Raw genomic sequence first — 18,321 nt, 5'->3', positions numbered from 1 at the left:
CAGGAACGGAAACTTAAGACAAGAAGAAAATTTGCTGATTTTACTAAAGAACATAGTAGTTATGATAACTATAGTTTAACATTTTTATTAATGAATTCAGGGCTGCAGTCAAAACTCAGAAGGCCAGCATTCGCTTAAGCATTTCCAGAATGCACTAGAAGAGCCTCATTGCATTGTAATCAACCTCAGCACATGGATTGTATGGTAAGTAACTTTGTGTTTTGAGAGGCGAAGCTGTGTGTGTTTGTGAGGGAAGACATACACTTGTACACCCCGTAATATACAGGTATGCATACATACAATGATTCATTCCTTTTGTACATGAAATTCTTCTTGGAGTTGCACTAACATTTTTTATGATTTAGTTATTCAACAAGAAAATATAAGCTGGTTAAAGAAAGTCCTTTGCTTTATTGTGAATGATAATTCTAGTATGTCAAACTAATGACTTGTTAGAATGTGAAGTTTGTTAATGTGGACTCTGAAATGTAGCTTCTGCTCCCCAGAGGTTTTATATATATATAAAATATTATATATATATATAAATTTTCTGCTCCTATAGGTCATCTGCTTTATTACAGTTTTTTTACCACCCTACAGCCTCCCCCAAAATTTGTGAAACAACAATAAAATAATAATAATAATAATAATAATAAGAATAAGAATAAGAATAAGAATAAGAATAAGAATAAGAAGAAGAAGAAGAAGTAGTAGTAGTAGTAGTAGTAGTAGTAGTAGTAGTAGTAGTAGTTTACTGGCTACTCCTGCAGGTCCAGTGTTGTGATACTGTGATGCCAAAAGGGTTTTGTGACCTGAAGACCCACCAAATATGTCACTTTTAAAAAGGGAAATTGCCACACCTCCTTTTAACATTGGACCTCCCAGAGGTCAACCCCTGAAAAAGATTTACCCCTGCTGTTAATAGGGGTTAATAGGATCAGACATAGAGGTTCCAGTAGTAGTTTGAGAAGATAATTACTCCATATGTAATGGCTATAGGATCCAGACCTCACTCTACCACCTGGTGGGGGTTGAGGTGGTGGAATTGTGGAAGGACAAAGTCTCTCCCATGTTCCCCTCTCTCATACATGGCCTTTTCTTCTTTTTTTCTTTTTTTAAGCAGTCAGATTCACAGTAGCAAAGTGATCTACACTGCTCATACCTAAGAGGGACTTTCCTTTCCAGGGATAGATCACAGTTCATCTGCAAAAGTTCTATTGGCACTAATGTTGCTTCGGACATCCCTTGTGACCGAGGGCCAAACTAAATATCATATGTTTGAGAGCAGGGGTGTTTTAACCCTTTATGTCTGTGCCTTCCCTGTGATTGGAGAGGGGACTGTTGACATCCCCATCCAGGCACTGTAGTATGCTCACCCTAGCATTGTGGCTACACAGTCTCTTTTTGCCGCCACTGCCAAAATCAGTAGGGTCTAGGTGGTGCTGGTGGTGGGGAATTTGCTTGGTTCAGGTCCCAAAATGAATATGTTGTTTATAGTAGTTGTAACATGTAGTCTGTATATAGACATTACCTGAAATAAGGAATCACAATGTTTTATGACTTCATATAAAGTCATAAGAATTTAAGATTTGCCTGGAGAATCGTTATGACAACATCTTAAATCCTTATTCTAGGTGTTATGAATGTAATGAAGAGCTATCAACACACTGCAACAAGAAGGCTTTGGCGCAGATAGTCGACTTCCTCCAAAGACATGTTACTAGAAATGAATCAAGTAAGTTTGCATTAATAAAAGTTATATGGGGCTAAAGTCGATATCATGCCTCTTTTTATTTTTGAGAAATTAAACATGAGGCTTGCAGATCCAGCAGGTCCTTTAAGAGTCCCGTGTGGCCCGCAACGTTACAGTCATGCGGCAAACAAACGACTGAATTATCTTTAGTGCATTCATTCTGTAATGAAGGAAGAGGTACAGGATATACATAAGTAAGTTATGTGCCTAAGTAACTTACTAAGTTATGTGCCTAAGTAATGTACTAAGTAATTTACTAAGTTATGTACCTAAGTGACTTACTATTCCTAAGTTACTAAGTAACTTATGAAAGGGACGCGGGTGGCTCTGTGGGTTAAACCACAGAGCCTAGGGCTTGCCCATCAGAAGGTCGGCAGTTCGAATCCCCGTGACGGGGTGAGCTCCCGTTTTTCGGTCCCTGCTCCTGCCAACCTAGCAGTTCGAAAGCACGTCAAAGTGCAAGTAGATAAATAGGTACTGCTCCGGCGGGAAGGTAAATGGCGTTTCCGTGGGCTGCTCTGGTTCGCCAGAAGCGGCTTAGACATGCTGGCCACATGACCCGCAAGCTGTCTGCGGACAAACGCCAGCTCCCTCGGCCTATAGAGCGAGATGAGCGCACAACCCCAGAGTCGGTCACGACTGGACCTAATGGTCAGGGGTCCCTTTACCTTTACCTAACTTACTATAGTTTTTAAGCAGAATGCATACTTTTTTTTGGCTGTTGCGTTTGTATTGCAACAGGTTTCATCTTACAAGAGGTGTTTCCTTACATCTTAGAAGAGCCTTGTACTAGGAATATAAAGGATGATAACAAAAGGCCCATGAAAATAGCCTCTTTTCCCTTAGGAAGAAAAATTGTTGTATTTGTGGTTCAAACAGCACTGGTTCTTTTATAAACATATAAGCTGTATGATGGTGTGTTGAAAAATAACTTTGCCACCTTTATTACATGGAAATCTTTCTAAATACCATGTGCCCAACAAGAATACGAGAACTTGGGCATGGCAACTTTGTCCTGTTTCAGTTTAATTGAGAATTCATTTGAAGGGAAGGCAAAGATGTTGCGGTGGGGGTGTTGAGAACACAGATATCCTGTTGGGTACATTTTGAGGAATGACAAAAGCAAAATGCTTGTGATTGGTGTGGATGCGAAGGACTAGAGTGGCAGCAGGACCCTGTCTTTCCACTTGGCAGTTCGTAAAGATTAAACTTTAGCTGCAGAAATGTGCAAATTACATTACTTCTACATGACTGGCCCAGGGAATTACATTAAGCAATTGAGATAAGCCCAAGTGTGGGGTTTCCCAAAAGAATGCTTGCAGCTGTGTTGATTTCAACTATGATATAGTGGTTTACCATATCCAACAATATGTTGCTTTCTTTGCTTTCTCCATCTTCCAGTTCCCTGCTCTGGCTTTTAAAAAGTAATCTGTTTGGTTAAAAGGGCATGTTTGGCACAACATGGAAGAATAAAGCAAGGGCTTTGTAAGGAGTAACCACTCAGCAGAACCTAGTTTTGTGGAAAAGGTTAGCAGGCCATTATGTTTTATTTGCCAGTAAAGCAGGTGCATTATTGTTGTGATGGCACACGTGTGAGTTTCACATGAACCCAGTGCACATGTAACACACAGGAACCATGCTGAGCTGCTATAGTTTGAATGCCAGTCTTTTCTAGGAATGGGGGAAATTAGAAAAAAGGGTGTGCTTGATCACTGGAAACAAAGCTTATGCAGATTATTTTCTCTGCATCTTTTCTTTCAGTTTATGGGAGCAGGAAAACCATTTTTATTTATGTCGTACTTGCCTTCGTTGCTTGTGGCAGAGCTTCTGTAAAATTTGCAATGCAGCTTGATGTTTTGAGATTCGTAACATTGACACCGAGTGTTAATTACTGTTTAAAAATGTGCTGGTTTTTTCACTAATACATTGAATATTTCTATAACTTATTGCATTTTTATGTAAGCCACTTGAATATTTTTGCTAAGTGGTGTACAATTCTTATAAATAGCATTTTTGCAAACTATGTGTAATTAAACTTTGTAGGTTTATATTACCTCTTTATGTAGATTTATATAAGCTCTTGACTTTTTTGAGCAGTGTATCTCAATAGAAGTAGATAATGCGAATAAGTAGTCTGATTAGTGGTTGTTGTTTTTTGTAGTCCAGCATTCGAAGAAACATAGGATATCCAGCTTATTTATTACTTTCTCTGTTGGGGTGAGAAATGGAGGGATGTGTGTGCACAAACACTAAGTCTAAAACATTCTAGGAAGAGTTCTGTTCAGGTTATATCTAATCAGGCACTTGAAAAAATTGATGGGAAATAGTATAATAGCTATCTATTTTTTTTTGCTTAACTGATCCAGAAACATGTTACTGTTCCAAATATCTCCCTTGAGAACGGGTCTGATCATATTCTGCAGAAGGAGAACACTATAAAATATTGATGATGCTATTGCAGTGCACTCTGGAGGCTCCTATTTATTTTTATTTTATTGCGGATGTAATTTAAGTCTTTTAAAGGTGTTCTGGGCAAATAAATTATCATTTCCATCATGTTCTGTTTGTGAATTTGCCAGAGTTGGAAACAGAATCCTGAACTAAGTGGGTGGAATTCAATATTGCAGTCTTCCGGTTGTTCTGTCTGCACAAACATTGCCGCTTGCCAGATGGAAATATCACTCCCATGCTGTTTTGAGTATTTTCTCAATTCTTCCAGAGCCAATTTTGGGTGGGTAGGAGGTGTGTAGGCAGGGAGTGGGAGGAAAGCCTTGTTGTGCAAGCGGAAGTCCTTGTGCAGGGCTTCCACTGACAGGACTGGTTAGGTGGATCCTGTGCTTTATTAGAATGTGATGTATTTGGGTGAGAACATCGGGTTGAATGCAGATTTGATCAGAGTAAATCCATTAAAATCAGGGGGATTTAGTCATGTGGGATTTCAGCCCCATGTTCTCTTAGCAAAACATTTTGATGAAACCATCTCAAATCTCATTTTTTATTGCTTAAATGTGTTACACCACTCCACAGTGAAAAAATCTTGGATTAGTTTAAAATGAAGTGCATGATTTAAAACAAAACAACTAATAATCACTATAATCCAAGAAGACTTAATCAATGGGTTTAAGCACACTTAATTCAGCTGTGGATTGTGGCCAAAATCTATAAAACTCATGGCATAACACTACAATTAAAAAGAGAAGCACAGGCAAGAAATTAAAAATAACTCTTCAACTTAAAATAGAAAGGTGGATGGAATGGAATATGATGGAATGGTTTTCACTTGTCTCCTGAAGACTAAATAAACCTGGTTTGGGAAGGACACTCTGTAACTGGGATGCCTCTTGATCCTATGGGACCCCGCCAGTCAAGTAAGGAGAATTTTCTTACAGATGTGCTGACTCAGTTAAAAACTATTTAAGTTTCATTGCTTAATTTGAAATAGGCAATACCTCAACATTGGAAGGTGAAGTCTGTGACTTAAGCCTGGGATTATGTAAAAGAACTAGATGTAGAGAGTTTATCACTAAGTGCTGCGGATAATATCTCCATTCTGATGGGGCTTGTGCTTGCTTCATGAAATTGAGCAATACCCATTTATTCTGTCATTGCCCTATAAATAAATTGCCATTTTAATTCTTTGATGCAGTGGTGTTATAGTATAGTATGGAAAAAATGGCACAATAGTCTTACCAACCATTTAAGAATGGAGCATTCACTTGGTTTTTCTCATTTAAATTAGAAAATCTTAACCTTTTCATAGTATTGGGGGGAAAACTGCTGCTTCAGTTTTTCTTAATTTTCTGTAATATAATGGCAATATGTTTATAATACAGCATTGTGTGAATGTGCTAAAAGGAAAGAAAGCTATTAACCTTGCTTTTTATTCCAGAGAAGTATTCATTAGAGAAAAGCATTGACCTTGAAACATGTTCCCTGATCTCTCTCTCTCTCCCCCCCCCTTTTATTTTACTTAATGGAAAACAACAACAACAACAAAATAATCCCCTGATAAAAGAAAAACCATGAACATTTGTTTTCTTTTTACTTTTATACCATCTGCCCATCCTGTTAAATTATTGTTTCAGGAAGAATATGGGAAACGTGTGTACAGAAGACAGAGTTCTTCTAAGAAACATGGTTAAAGCAAATTGATACAGAAGTCCTGCCAGTCTTGTATGTCAGTGAAGTGAATACTGTATTCTGTAAACATAGATAGTTGTAGTAGATCTGTGGCTTTTCTAACTAAAAAAAAAATTACATTGTAAGACTGAAATGTTTAAAAAGAATATAACTTCATTACAAAGTTTCCTGAGACAGAGTAAATCACATTGAACTCAGTGGGGACATTCTTCAAAGTAGGCTGCCTATGCCTAACCTCCTCCAATTCCCCCACAGTCTGGGATCTCACTTCCCAAACACTTCTTAAGGGTCCATTGCCTTTAGGAAGTGCATCAGGGTCTGCAGTGAGGAGAAGGAAGTTGGGAACTTCCTATGCCTGTGTGGCCTTAACTGAATGCTGTGCTGGATATAACCCTCTCTGAATGTTAAAGAGGTTTATAAAATGGTTCAAAGAACAGAATTCTTTGGTCAGAGGACTGGACCAGCCAGATTTAAGAATTCTCTAGAGTTCAAATTACCAATGAACATGTAAATGCTTCTCACATCTGTTAAAAGCAGAATGTTTCAGGTGAAGATCAGCTAAGCCAAAGTATGTAGATTTCATTTCTTAGGGCAGTTGAACTAACAGTCAGATCCTGTTCATGTTTTCTTCAGTTTAAGTTCCACTGAACATCCTCACACTTCACCTTAAATTGCAGTGGATGCCTATGCATGTTTATTCAGAAGTAATTCCCACTGTGTTCAGTGAATTCAGTTAAGTGTGTTTAGGATTTCAGTCTGGGTTGTGGATTGGATTTTAAGAACTGACAAAACACATTTTCTTTATATTTCCAGTTTCCTGATCTGCTAAGCTAATGTGCTGTTTGGATGTGTAATTATGGCTTCCTGCATTTTATAATTATATGGGTATTCATGTCTTAGTAACAAAGCTGCCCTGTTCATAGTCATTGTTTTTTGTGGTGGGTTTTGTTTTATTCTCTCTCCCCCCCCCCCCCCACCGCTGAATGATTCACATTTGAGATTCAGTAAACAGAACCTTGCTACTTGTGTGAAGCTGTCATTTAACCATGAAATGAAATGCTTTTATTGAGTTTGCCCTCCAGATATGGTCCTCTGTGGCAGTGCTGTCCATATTTGGTGGCTGTACAAGGAGAGCCAGGTGGTGCTGCAAAGCATAGCACAGTGAAGCGTGGACAGATCTAGGTTTGACATTTGTCATCCTGCACTGCTGAAGGGGAGAGAAAAATCTGCTTTTCCATATGCTTCTGCTCTAATTTTTGCCTGCAGTTTTGTCCAGATGGCCTTGTGAGCATTGTTTACTTTAAGATGTTGTCCCAGATGTTGTTGAATGCCGATGGATAAATGAAACAACTGTGGTAGTCCAATATGCAGATTATGTACACAATTTTGACTTTTTTAAAATAAAAAGTAACCAGTATGTTTATGTATTATTTTTTTACTTTGGCAAAAATTCTTTCTACTTTAATTTACTTTTAAAAGAAAAGAGCCAGTATAAGGTAGTAAAAAGATGCTGGGTTTAGACAAACGCATCCAGGGTTCAAATCGCTGGTTAGTGATAAAGCTCAGTGGGTTTATCTTCCAGCCTAACTTTCTTTCACATAATTGTTGTGAGGATAGCATTTGCCAGGGGTGGGGAGCCATGTGTGCTCTGTTGAGCTCTGTTTAGGTGAGATATATTATTAAATGTGTTGTATAAGTTTTATGTCACTGGAGATTTTAGAGACTTGCTTTGTGAATGAGGTTTTTATGGGTGCTGCATTTGGAGAATGCACCTCTCAGGTTTCTGATCTTAGAGACAAAGCAGGATCAGCTGCATCACCAAGTTCTTTATGGAGAACTTGATCACACAGCTGATCCATGCAGAAAACAGCACACACAATTGTATGAAGTGCAGCACAAGTATGTTTCCACTAATATATTGAATATGCAGTTGATTCATCTCTCTCTCTCACTGACACACACACACACACACACACACACACACACACACACACTTATACAAAGAGAACTAGCTCCGTAAAGCAGCTCCTGAATCTCCTGGCATGTCTTGTTTGCTTTTTACTGGCCTCTATTAGTGAACTTGGGTGTATTCTATATGAACTGCCTCATTATGAGCATCAGGCAGTGGGGGTGGTGTCAAAAATGAAATTGCATCTTTTGCAAACCCAGGCATAATTTCAAAAAAAATGTGCTTTGACTGGAAGGCAGGGAAATCATTCCAGCCATCTTATGTCAGCTATAATAGGAATATTTAATCGTATTTGGTTTCTTTCATTATTTAATTATAGTCCCCCCGCCCTCCCAAACCACCTCCCTATTTTTCGACAGGATGTAAGTATCTAAGGGTAATGCATAGAGAAATCTTTCAGTATGAGAGTTCTGTTAATGTAAATAGGTCTGTTTAGTTATTTCTCAAGAACACTTAATGAGTCCTCAGTATGTAACTCATTAGGGCAAATATATGAATTCATATGTCAAAATGTAGATTGCAGCACTGCAGCTCTTGGCATCCATTAAGTCCATAACTTGTTCACATTGACATGCATTGTTAATCAATACTTGAAATGCTGCAGATGTCAGTAATGTTCATATTTAGTACAGCAGCCATGACAGTATGAAAGTTGCTAGTAGAAATCTAGGCTAAATACTGTGTCTCAAGTCTTCTTATTACCTCTAGGCTACAAGTTAATGGCTGTCTAACTTCACTGCCCCATATATATTTAAGCAATAAGGCAAATAGGGAAATACAAGGACACCGTACTGGTAGCACATTATATTACAGTTTGTTTAAATATATTGGATTTTAAAGGTTTAAGGCAAATAGCAAGCAGTCGCTTCATCTTGTTCTAAATTAACAAGTCCGTGTCACATGGTGAACTGTGGTGGGCAGAGAACAGTGCAAGTATGTTATAGGGAAAACATGATATCCATCCAGTTGTTGAAGATCTGCTGCAAACTTATTTGAGCTCTTGCTCTCCTGATGGGCAGGGTGCTAAGGCTACAATCCTATACATACTTGCCTGGAAGTAAGTCAGAATTAACTTAATGGGACTAATGTCTGAGTGGAATGTGTTGAATTGTGCTGCACGATTCTCAATTCTGCCACCACTGGAATATTTATGAACTAGACTTTCTAGCATCTGGCATATACTCTGCATTTTATAAGTTCCATGAAAGGCCCTTCAGACATAGTATAATAGTCAACAGAGGCTGTGAGGAGAGTGTTGTATGATTCTTGGATATATTAAGGGAAATAATGGAAGTTTGTAGACTGTAGACTGTTACTTGCACTTGGTTCCCATTTAAATCAATAGGACTTAAGTCATGACTGAAAACTGAGAAGAATGTTCATCAAGGATAATATAGGGGACTGTAGTGACCTGATTGTCAATGAAATAAAGAAACTTAAATATTTTGGTTTGCATTTTAAAATCTATACGTACCTATAAATTGGCTGACACTGACTTTTAATGGTGTATCTATGTGCATTCTGTATAGAATGGATAGGATGTATATTTCTTTATATTGATGGTTGAAATGACCATGATGACCAACAACATGATACTAAGTCATGACTGTTTGGCTCCATTGATAACTAACTTTTCACGTGTCCAACCCAGAATATTCAGGATTATTTCAGAAAGTAATGCTGTTCTCTGAACTGTGTTTTAATGTTTAAGGGTTCTCTTACTTTAAGGGGTTGAAAACGGGGGTTATGCTTGGGTATATGCATCATCCTCCCCACCCCAAAGTCTCAAGTTAGTGGAGCACGCCTGGCGGGATAATAGTTTTTCAGCCTCAAATGACTTTGCTAATAGAACAGCATTGTTGCTGCCCTTTGAATCAGTGGCCATATATATATGATCTGCTGTCCATAATTCTTTGGGCCATAGATACCATGTGTCTTACACGTCTTGAACATTGGAGTCGTGTACACAGTGCATGTTACTATGAACTTGAAAAAATATATGAAGTATTGCAAGACACAGAAATTGCCCTACATGTATGAGTCTGGTATAGCCTTTAGATTTTTATAGCCTTTTTAATCATATGATCTGCCAACACCTATATATAACCCTCATTTAGATATATAGTTATATATAAGTATAGCCCTCATAGCAGAGAACACCTGGTTTGGGATAAAGGCTGAGAGCCACTTCACACATGACGGTTTTACCATTATTTATAAGGCTTGTTCAAGGTGCACGTGCTAGCCCCGCCAATTTTTTCTCTCCTTTTAACGGATAATTCCATACCATACCCTAAGCTGCTTTCAAAATTGATATTTATTTATTTATCAATCAATCAATCAATCAATCAATCAATCTATCAATCACATTGCTCCAGCAAAGCCCAGTGGGTGTACCACAAAATATAACAGTAAAATTACATCCAAGATTAAAACACAGTTAAGGTGTATCTCTAATCTGGTCCTTTGGGGAAAGTTTTAGACTTCTGTTAAAGAAAAGGGAATCAGAAATTCCCTTGAACATGTAGTTCATAGAAGCATGAGTTGGAAGGGAACCCAAGGGACATATAGTCAACTCTCTGCAATGCTCAGATATTGAAAGTTCAGATATTGCCTGTAGTTTGAACATTTTGCTTACACGCTTTTATGAGTTTGAGAACAGCTAATATGACAGGACAATAAGTTTCTGACTAGCAAACCTTCCTATGTCAAGAGTACAAACATGGTATTCAGCACATGTGATGGTACATGTGCTAGCTGATCCCAGACTCAAAAAAGTGTGTTCAAATACCCTAAGGAACTTGGTGTTATTCTAATTAGGTTTTATTGATCAAGCATCTGTGGATAAGTCTTCACTGCTTTGTCTTTTATATCACTTTCATAAGCACACAGTGACTTTCTACCCATAGTTGTTACTATTTCTTTTCTATTAAAGGTTCATCATCAAAAATTATATGGTTACATGGAGAAAACAATGAAGCAAGTGACATATTAAAGGGCAAAGGCATCAGCTCTAGTTGGGCATCAGTTCCGGTTAAAGGCATTAATAACCTAGGGAACACATGCTTCTTTAATGCTGTCATGCAGGTAAGAATTAAGATGCACCACCGTATTCTGAAGTACACCTGTGTATTTCATTAAGGCTGCAGGTTGCACTTATTTTTGTCTTGGGTTCCGAAACATACTGATAAAAATTTGGTAAGACTGCATAATGAATTTCCATGTTAGCCATCTGCTGCTGCACTGGCTACCTAGGACAGCTCCATCCTGTTTTCTGAACTTTCACACTTCAATTATTTTATATTACTTAGCAATATATCAGTACCTTTATTCTTGTAGTAGTTGCATTTCAAGGGGTAGTGGGAGATAAGGAGAAGTGCAAGGACCAGCTTTAATTAAACTGTAGCACAAAGGTGATCTACTATTGCTGGAATTGTGCTGCTCTTTTTTTATTATTTTAAAAAAGTCAAAATAAATGAGCTCCTAAATGGAACAGAGGAAGAATAAGGAGAAACATTGACCTAAAGATGTCATCTAGCTGATCTATTTGTTGAGTGAAGAAACTGATAATTTTGAACTGAGCAGCTAGTGTAGAAGCAGGAGTTTTGTTGCTGCTAACTGTGTGACCAGTTAGAATTTGAAGTATGTATTTTTATAATGGCAGTTTGCAGAACTTGAAACTTGAGGGAATTTTGAAAGCAGTTTTTGATGTAGCATAGGCAGCTGCACATTAAAGAAATGGTCAGAAGCCTCGCTGGACATATGTTCTAAAGGAGCTCTTTGGATTGTGATTATTCTACTGCCATTAAGGAGAATTATGCTTGCCACAGTATAAATTCACTTTCAATAATAATTTGTTAAGAGTAGGCCAGTTAACAAATAAATGCCATCTATAACCTTTTCCTTCCTTTTTTCTTTAGAACATGGCACAGACACACTTGTTAAATGAACTAATGTGTGAAGTTAAAGAAAAGGGGACAAAGCTTAAAATTGGTCAGAGTCCTGCATCTCAACTGGTAAGCATTTAGTGAGAAATGCTTTGTGTGAAATATTCAGAGGACCCTCCTTTGGGAATGGCATTGACTGGACATTGAAAAATGATAATGGTGAATATATTCTTGACCAATTTAATATTTATTCAGTGATCACGATATCTGCCTCTACTTTAGTTTTTAGACATATTGTTCTATAAAATTAGTGACTAGGGTGATGTTCTGCTAAATTAAAAGAGAAGTGTAACTTTAGTTTTGCTTTCCAGCTTCCTGTAGTCATCTGGTCACTGTTGGAACAGGATGTGAGACTAGATGGACCTTGAGATTTAGCAGTGTTCTTATTTCTTAAAGCAGAGGTTTTCAACCTTTTTGAGTCCAAGGCTCCCTTGACCAACTACATTCTTAATGTGGTGCCTCTGTGGGGCTCAAGAGCCCAGTTATGTCACCCTGTGTCTGCATAGCTGGCAGCCTCTCACCTTTTTCAAACCTCCTCTCCTCTCCCCACTCCTCTGCCACCCTGCTCTCTGAGCTGCCCCCCCCCCCACGTCCCAAAGAGAGGTGCCTCCTCACACTGCCCCACAGTGGCTTGGGAAGAGGATGCCTCCAGCCTTAGTGGCCCAATGGAGGCTAGCCAAAGGTGAATGTGAGGCCAGCACCTTACCTTGGGAGGCAGCAGCGGGTGCTGCCGGGTGTAAAGGCTCCACTTCAGCACTGGGTACTCAGCTCCAAGGCAGGCTTTGCACACAACAAGCACAAGAAAGGTCAGTGCAGTGCCTGCTTGCCTGCCCGGCCTCTCACTTGTCCATTCCCAACGGCAAGGGCCGACTGACTGGGCTCCTGCTTGCAGTTTCTGGCAACCAGCACCCCTGGCCAGCCCCAGAGGCGCCATCCACCTGGGGAAACTTGTAGCCAGGACTACTGCAACAAACAGCCATGCAAGCCTTTGGGAGGCAGAGACGCAAGAGGGCATCAAAAGGAAAGAGGGACAGAGGCCAGTGTTGCCTGCAGCACCCCTGACCATCCTTCAGGGCACCCCAGGGTGCCATGGCACACTGGTTGAAAACCACTGTTTTAAGGAGAAACTGATGTCCAATTTTGTCTCCGAATAACATTTCAACCCACATATGTCTTTTTCAAGCTCATCTCTAAAACAAAATTAAAAATCACACTTGACTTTTTTTAAAAAATATCCTTGTAAAATGTGTTTTAGTCTATATATTGTACCTCCTTATGTTGATACATGGCAAGGCATGTTAAATCTTGCTTTGTTCATTGTTTGCTTGTTCAGAATGCTGACCAAGTAGACCGTCCTCCAGCAAAATGCTATATTTTAAATATAGGATTTTACAAATTGTTTTTCTTTACACATGAAGTGCCAACCTTGAGAGGTTTAGGGTTCCCCCCTTTTCCTAATTTTAATTAGCTGTTTCATCAACTGTTTAGTTTAAATTTATAAATTAAGAGGAAGTACTGTGAATTAACGTCTGATATTTATTTTGATCCTCAAGGAACCTTTGGTAGTGAACCTTTCAAGTCCTGGGCCACTGACTTCAGCTATGTTCCTGTTCCTTCACAGCATGAAAGAAACTGGAAAAGGGCCTCTTTCTCCCAAAGTTCTTTTCAGCCAGCTCTGTCAAAAGTAAGAGCAACTTCACGTTGGTAGCATGTTTCACATGCATGGCATCCACATGTTAAATTTGAGATGCTTTGCCTAACATAATCCTTTTTATTTAGATCAGTAGAAATTTATTATGGCGTATCATGTTGAAATAAAATGGCAATGATTTTTATACGAGTTTTCCCCTCTTAACTGTTAGGTTATTGAGGAAAAAAGAAAGAAATTGATGATTCTTTCTATAGCAACTGTTCTGCGTCTGGTACTAATTCATCCACTGTTAATTTTGTTAGTGTTGCAGCTGTCAGACGTTTTGCTAAGACAGATTGTGTGCATAGCTACAGGGCCCTTCTGTTTGTTTTCCACTATTCTGAATATTAGGGATGCAGACTTTTGACTTATCTAGAGACTTAGTGGCTCACACAACATTTATGTACTAAGAGGACATAAATAATTCTTTTATTTGTTACGGCTGGGTAATTTTATCAGTGGAAGAAATTGTGAAGCCAGGTATTATGGCAGTACTCCTTGCTATTGAGTAGATTTTCAGCTGAATAGGAAAGTGGAGCTTTGTTTTTGCTTGATGTGCTCAAAAAATGCAGTTAGTGGTGTTTTTAAAAAACCCAAACTTGTGCTTTAGCATTGCTGGGTAACGTTTTCTTTATTAGCAATAATGCAGTGATAACTATGGTGTCTTGTAATTTGGAGCTTAGAAAATCCAGTAGTTTGTAAGAAAAGGAGAAGGTCACATAGTAGGCAAAAGAGGAAATTGTCAAATCTTGGTTCTTTTTCTGGATAATCACAGATGGTTCAGATTGAAAAACACCACCACTTAGTATATGTGTCACTTCTTTTTGCTCTAGATATTTTTTAAGGCATCAGCTACATAATCCTATACATCTGTAAATCATATATACAATTTTCAGCCTCAAGGCCATGTTCCTTCACAAAGAACCTTCTATGGACTGCATTCTAGTGGTGGGTGGTTCCACAGGTCAAGTGGGTAGAACAATGTATGTGGACAGAGCAATGGAGGGATGTGTGTTCATGCACACACCAACATACACACACTTATTCCCAAGCAAGGTAATAATTATCACACTTTTAGGACACATATTCCAGCCAGGCAAAAGCACTCAGGAAAGGCATGGGAACGGGGCCAGAGAGAGGTGTGGCTTAGGGAGAGTACTGAGAAGTAAATAGAAATCTGAAGAGTTTCATTTAGCTCTTGGACCTGAGATTCTCCACTATGTTTACTTGGAAATAGGTGCCACTGTTTTAAATGGCGCTTGCTTCCTAGTTACATACATTTAGGATTGCAGCCTTAAATCTGTGACTTAAGATCTGTGAAGCAAGTGCTACTGAATTCAATGAGACTTTTGAGCAAACATTCTGGAATTCCACTGTTAGATGCACCATTGATAAAACTGTTATTTTGCTGGTGCTAAGGACAGAGGGCCTTGACAGGAACCAAGGGAAGTGTCCAAGGGAAGTGGGACCCATGGGTACCATTTAGTGGTATCCAGAGCTAAACAAATGAATGGGAGGCATTTCTCCCCTGCTCCCTCCTTCTCCATTAATTTTAAATTTACAATTAATAGGAACAAGATAATTTCCTATTTTTAGAATTCTGTTATCCTGCCTCTCTACAATTATGTAGGATGAGGTGCTGTTAGTATACAACTACCTTAAGTTTCTAAAATATCTACACTTTAAAAAAGAAAATTCTTAAGCATGTTTTAATATTTGTGGTTACAACTACTCTTGCAATCCAAGAAGGCTATCAAAGATTCAAAGGAGTTTCAAATTCTATCCTACCCTATGTAAATGTTTCTTCAATGTCATTACCTAACACACCATTTGTTTTTCTTCCCATAAATTTGGGATAGGAAACTTTTGACCCGTGGGTCTGATTAGGTCTGCCAGGCCTCCCTGTTTGGTCCACAAGGCCACTTCATCCAAGCCACACTCAGCTTCCCTACACTGCAAATCATATATGATATCACATGTGTGGCAGGTAAAAATCTGGCTCAGGCAAAAGAGAGTTTGCTGGCTCTGCTGAGCAGCCGATTAGTGGTACCTACTGTCCAATCTTGGGGATATGGCGGATCATTATCTCCCTTGGCTTTCCTGGGGCCAAGTTTTAAAGTCAGTTACCTAATATCACAATGACATCAGGTGACTTTTTTGCCCTGCACTTGCACAGCACCTTTCAAACAAGAGTCTTGCTAAGCCCCTTTCAAAGCGCTTTGCAGGCACCACAGATCAGTTCATTGGCAATGCTTGCAAACCCTCTTTTGGCTGAACTGGTCTTCTACCTTCTCCATGTGGTTGTGGCTTGCCTCAAACAGCCTCACGGATCACATGGGGAGACCTGGCAGACCTGATTTAAGTCCAAGGGCCAGAGGCTTCTTGCCCTATGCAAAGCACTTTGGAAGGGGCTTATTTTGGGTCTCACTAAGCCCATTTCGAAGTGCTGTCTCACGGAGCACTTTGAAAGGGGCTCTGCAAGTGAGGGTCAAAAAGTAATCTAAGATCGTTATGACTTTAAATATTTTTAAATTCTAAGCTTTTTAAATTCACTACTAACTCGAATCTGGCATACAGGTGACATACTGCATTTCTTGTGACATACTGGTTTCTTGTGATAAACCTTTGATATTGATATCACTACAATATTTATTATTGTCCATAAAAATATTTATCAAAACTTTCCCACCCATTCTTAAGTTGCACCATTAAGTTTTCAAGCTATTTGTTTGATGAAGAAAAACATTGTTTCTTGTTTTGCAGATCAGAGTATTCTGGTTCTTTTTCTGTTTACCTGTTTCTATGCCTGCCATGATGATGCTTGGTTGATGCAGTGAAATGTTTGTTTAGCTTATATCCTGCTCTTCCTCCCTGAAGGAGTCCAGGGTGGCAGTCTTGACATTTAATTTTTTCCTTGGAGTTGATAATTAACAGTGCATATTTGGTTTAAATGTACTGACAATCGAATCATGAAAGTTTTACCTAAAATAAATTCTCCTTCACTTAAAATGAATAGATGCTATATCTAAGTATTGGCTAAATATTTAGGTGTTATTCAAAACAGTTCTGTTTTGTACCATGTTGAGCATTGAGATGGTAGACTTGAGTTGCCATGACATAGCTGTCACAGTTGTCCTTCACTACTTATGGCCATTAACAGGAATTCAACCTGTTCTGTCATTTATACTGCTGACACTGTACAACAGGTTGTAGCGCATTGACACTGGCTTCCATATGTTAGCACATCTGTGAACGGTCAGTTCAACCAACCATCTTAGAGTCCTCCACTTTTGCCAAGGATCTTGCTTGGAGCATATTTTCAAGGAGACAAGAATGCACATCTTTTAGTTGTCAAATCTGAACATATCAATGCTGATTAGAGCTTTTCTATTTCCCCTTTCCTACACACTCTCCCCCACTCGTCTTTCTTTAGCTTTTTTGACAAAGCTTTCCTGTAGAAATCTTTCCATTTCTCACTAAGAATTTTAGTGCAGTATTGTATGTTAACAGACGTTAATATTTATTGCTCATGGGCCTTAAACTGGCTTAACCACGAAATGTATTATTTTTAAACTGCTGTACTTTAGTCATTTTATATTGAAAAGTGTGTTGATTACACCTTTATAGTATGTGACCTTGGGCCCAGCCTTCATCTCTCAGCCTGCCCTAGCCTACTTCACAAGTACTTGTTGTGAATAAAATGGCCGGGGGTGGGGTGGGGTGGGGGGCAGAGTAAAACTGAGGTTTTTTAGAGGAAAATGTAAGTAGTTCCAGTTGAAAGTGTGTTGATGGCTTGTGTCACAATAAATGGCAGAGAAGATTCAGAAAATGTTCTGCAAGGTGTCCTCTTTTTCAGCTGTAGGTGAGAAAAAGGGAAAACTTCAGAAAGAAATACTTTATGATAAATTTTGGGCTAGCTCTAACATTTTTCTTCTTGTATTCACTAACTGGTACAATTGTATAAGACCTTGACGGAAAAGGCCTTGGTTGGGCAAATGACAAATGAAATTACTGTATACAGGACAAGTTGCTGACATACACTGAAAATTCTTCTGCTGCTCCTACTGTTCAGAACATCTCTCCTTAGGCTAAAACAAAAATTGGAATCAGTTCTTCTAATTTTATTAAAAGGTGGAACAGGCCAAAGCAGGAAATTCTTTCTTTCCCCATAACTTCAAGTTTTATTAAATATCACCATAAGCTGTGTTCTGTCAATTATACTCTGGATTGTATATCAAGAGGAGTGGACAGGGGTTGTGCATGTGTCCCATTCCACTTCTCTACGCAAATAAGTAATGGCTTTGACATTTACTGGTATTTACAAACAAGTTTCAGTTTCCCATGAGATAGTGCCTTTCAGGGGCAGCTTAGATAAGGATGTATAGTATTCTGCAGTAAGAATTACTGTTTGTTTTAAAACTGACCAGACTCTGAATATAATATTTCAGTTTAAGAAATCAGTCCACCAAAGTCTGTAGCTGACCTGTGTTTAGGTCTAAAATAAATAAAGATCAAACTTCTGTAACCCTTTCTGGCCTCTTCACCTAGGGACAATACAGTACTTACTTGCCATGGCTAATCACTATTTATAAGCCTGATACATGTATCTATCACATTTGCGTTCTGCAGTCTTGCTTGGACAGACCACAGTTAACAATTTATTGTGAATGCACCTAAGAGGACTCTTTCACTACTCTGTATATTTGCTGGGGGGGAGGGGGGAGCAGGCAGTGGGGAATTTGATCCCTCCCTTTGTGTTATGTCTGAACCAGGGATCATGGTTTGTTTTAACAAACTATGATCAGTACGTCCAGTTTGATTA

General features: G+C 38.8%; 1 protein-coding gene across 5 annotated transcripts in view; it reads left to right on the top strand.

Annotated features, from left to right (window-relative positions):
* Positions 1 to 18,321, top strand: part of USP45 (ubiquitin specific peptidase 45) — a 54,744-nt gene that overhangs the window by 13,193 nt on the left and 23,230 nt on the right. For all 5 annotated transcript variants that reach the window (XR_008329473.1, XM_053381528.1, XM_053381530.1 and 2 more), the window contains exons 4-8: positions 101 to 204; positions 1,635 to 1,735; positions 10,798 to 10,949; positions 11,783 to 11,878; positions 13,363 to 13,493. Coding sequence is in view for 4 of the 5 variants with exons in the window: in XM_053381528.1 (XP_053237503.1) it covers positions 101 to 204; positions 1,635 to 1,735; positions 10,798 to 10,949; positions 11,783 to 11,878; positions 13,363 to 13,493 (584 nt within the window). In the remaining variant the exon portion in view is untranslated. The remainder of the gene's footprint in view (positions 1 to 100; positions 205 to 1,634; positions 1,736 to 10,797; positions 10,950 to 11,782; positions 11,879 to 13,362; positions 13,494 to 18,321) is intronic.

This window comes from Podarcis raffonei, chromosome 3 (genome assembly GCF_027172205.1).
Source record: "Podarcis raffonei isolate rPodRaf1 chromosome 3, rPodRaf1.pri, whole genome shotgun sequence".
Classification (NCBI taxonomy): domain Eukaryota; kingdom Metazoa; phylum Chordata; class Lepidosauria; order Squamata; family Lacertidae; genus Podarcis; species Podarcis raffonei.
Note: the sequence above shows the minus strand (reverse complement) of the source record. Positions and strands in the feature narration are given on the sequence as shown.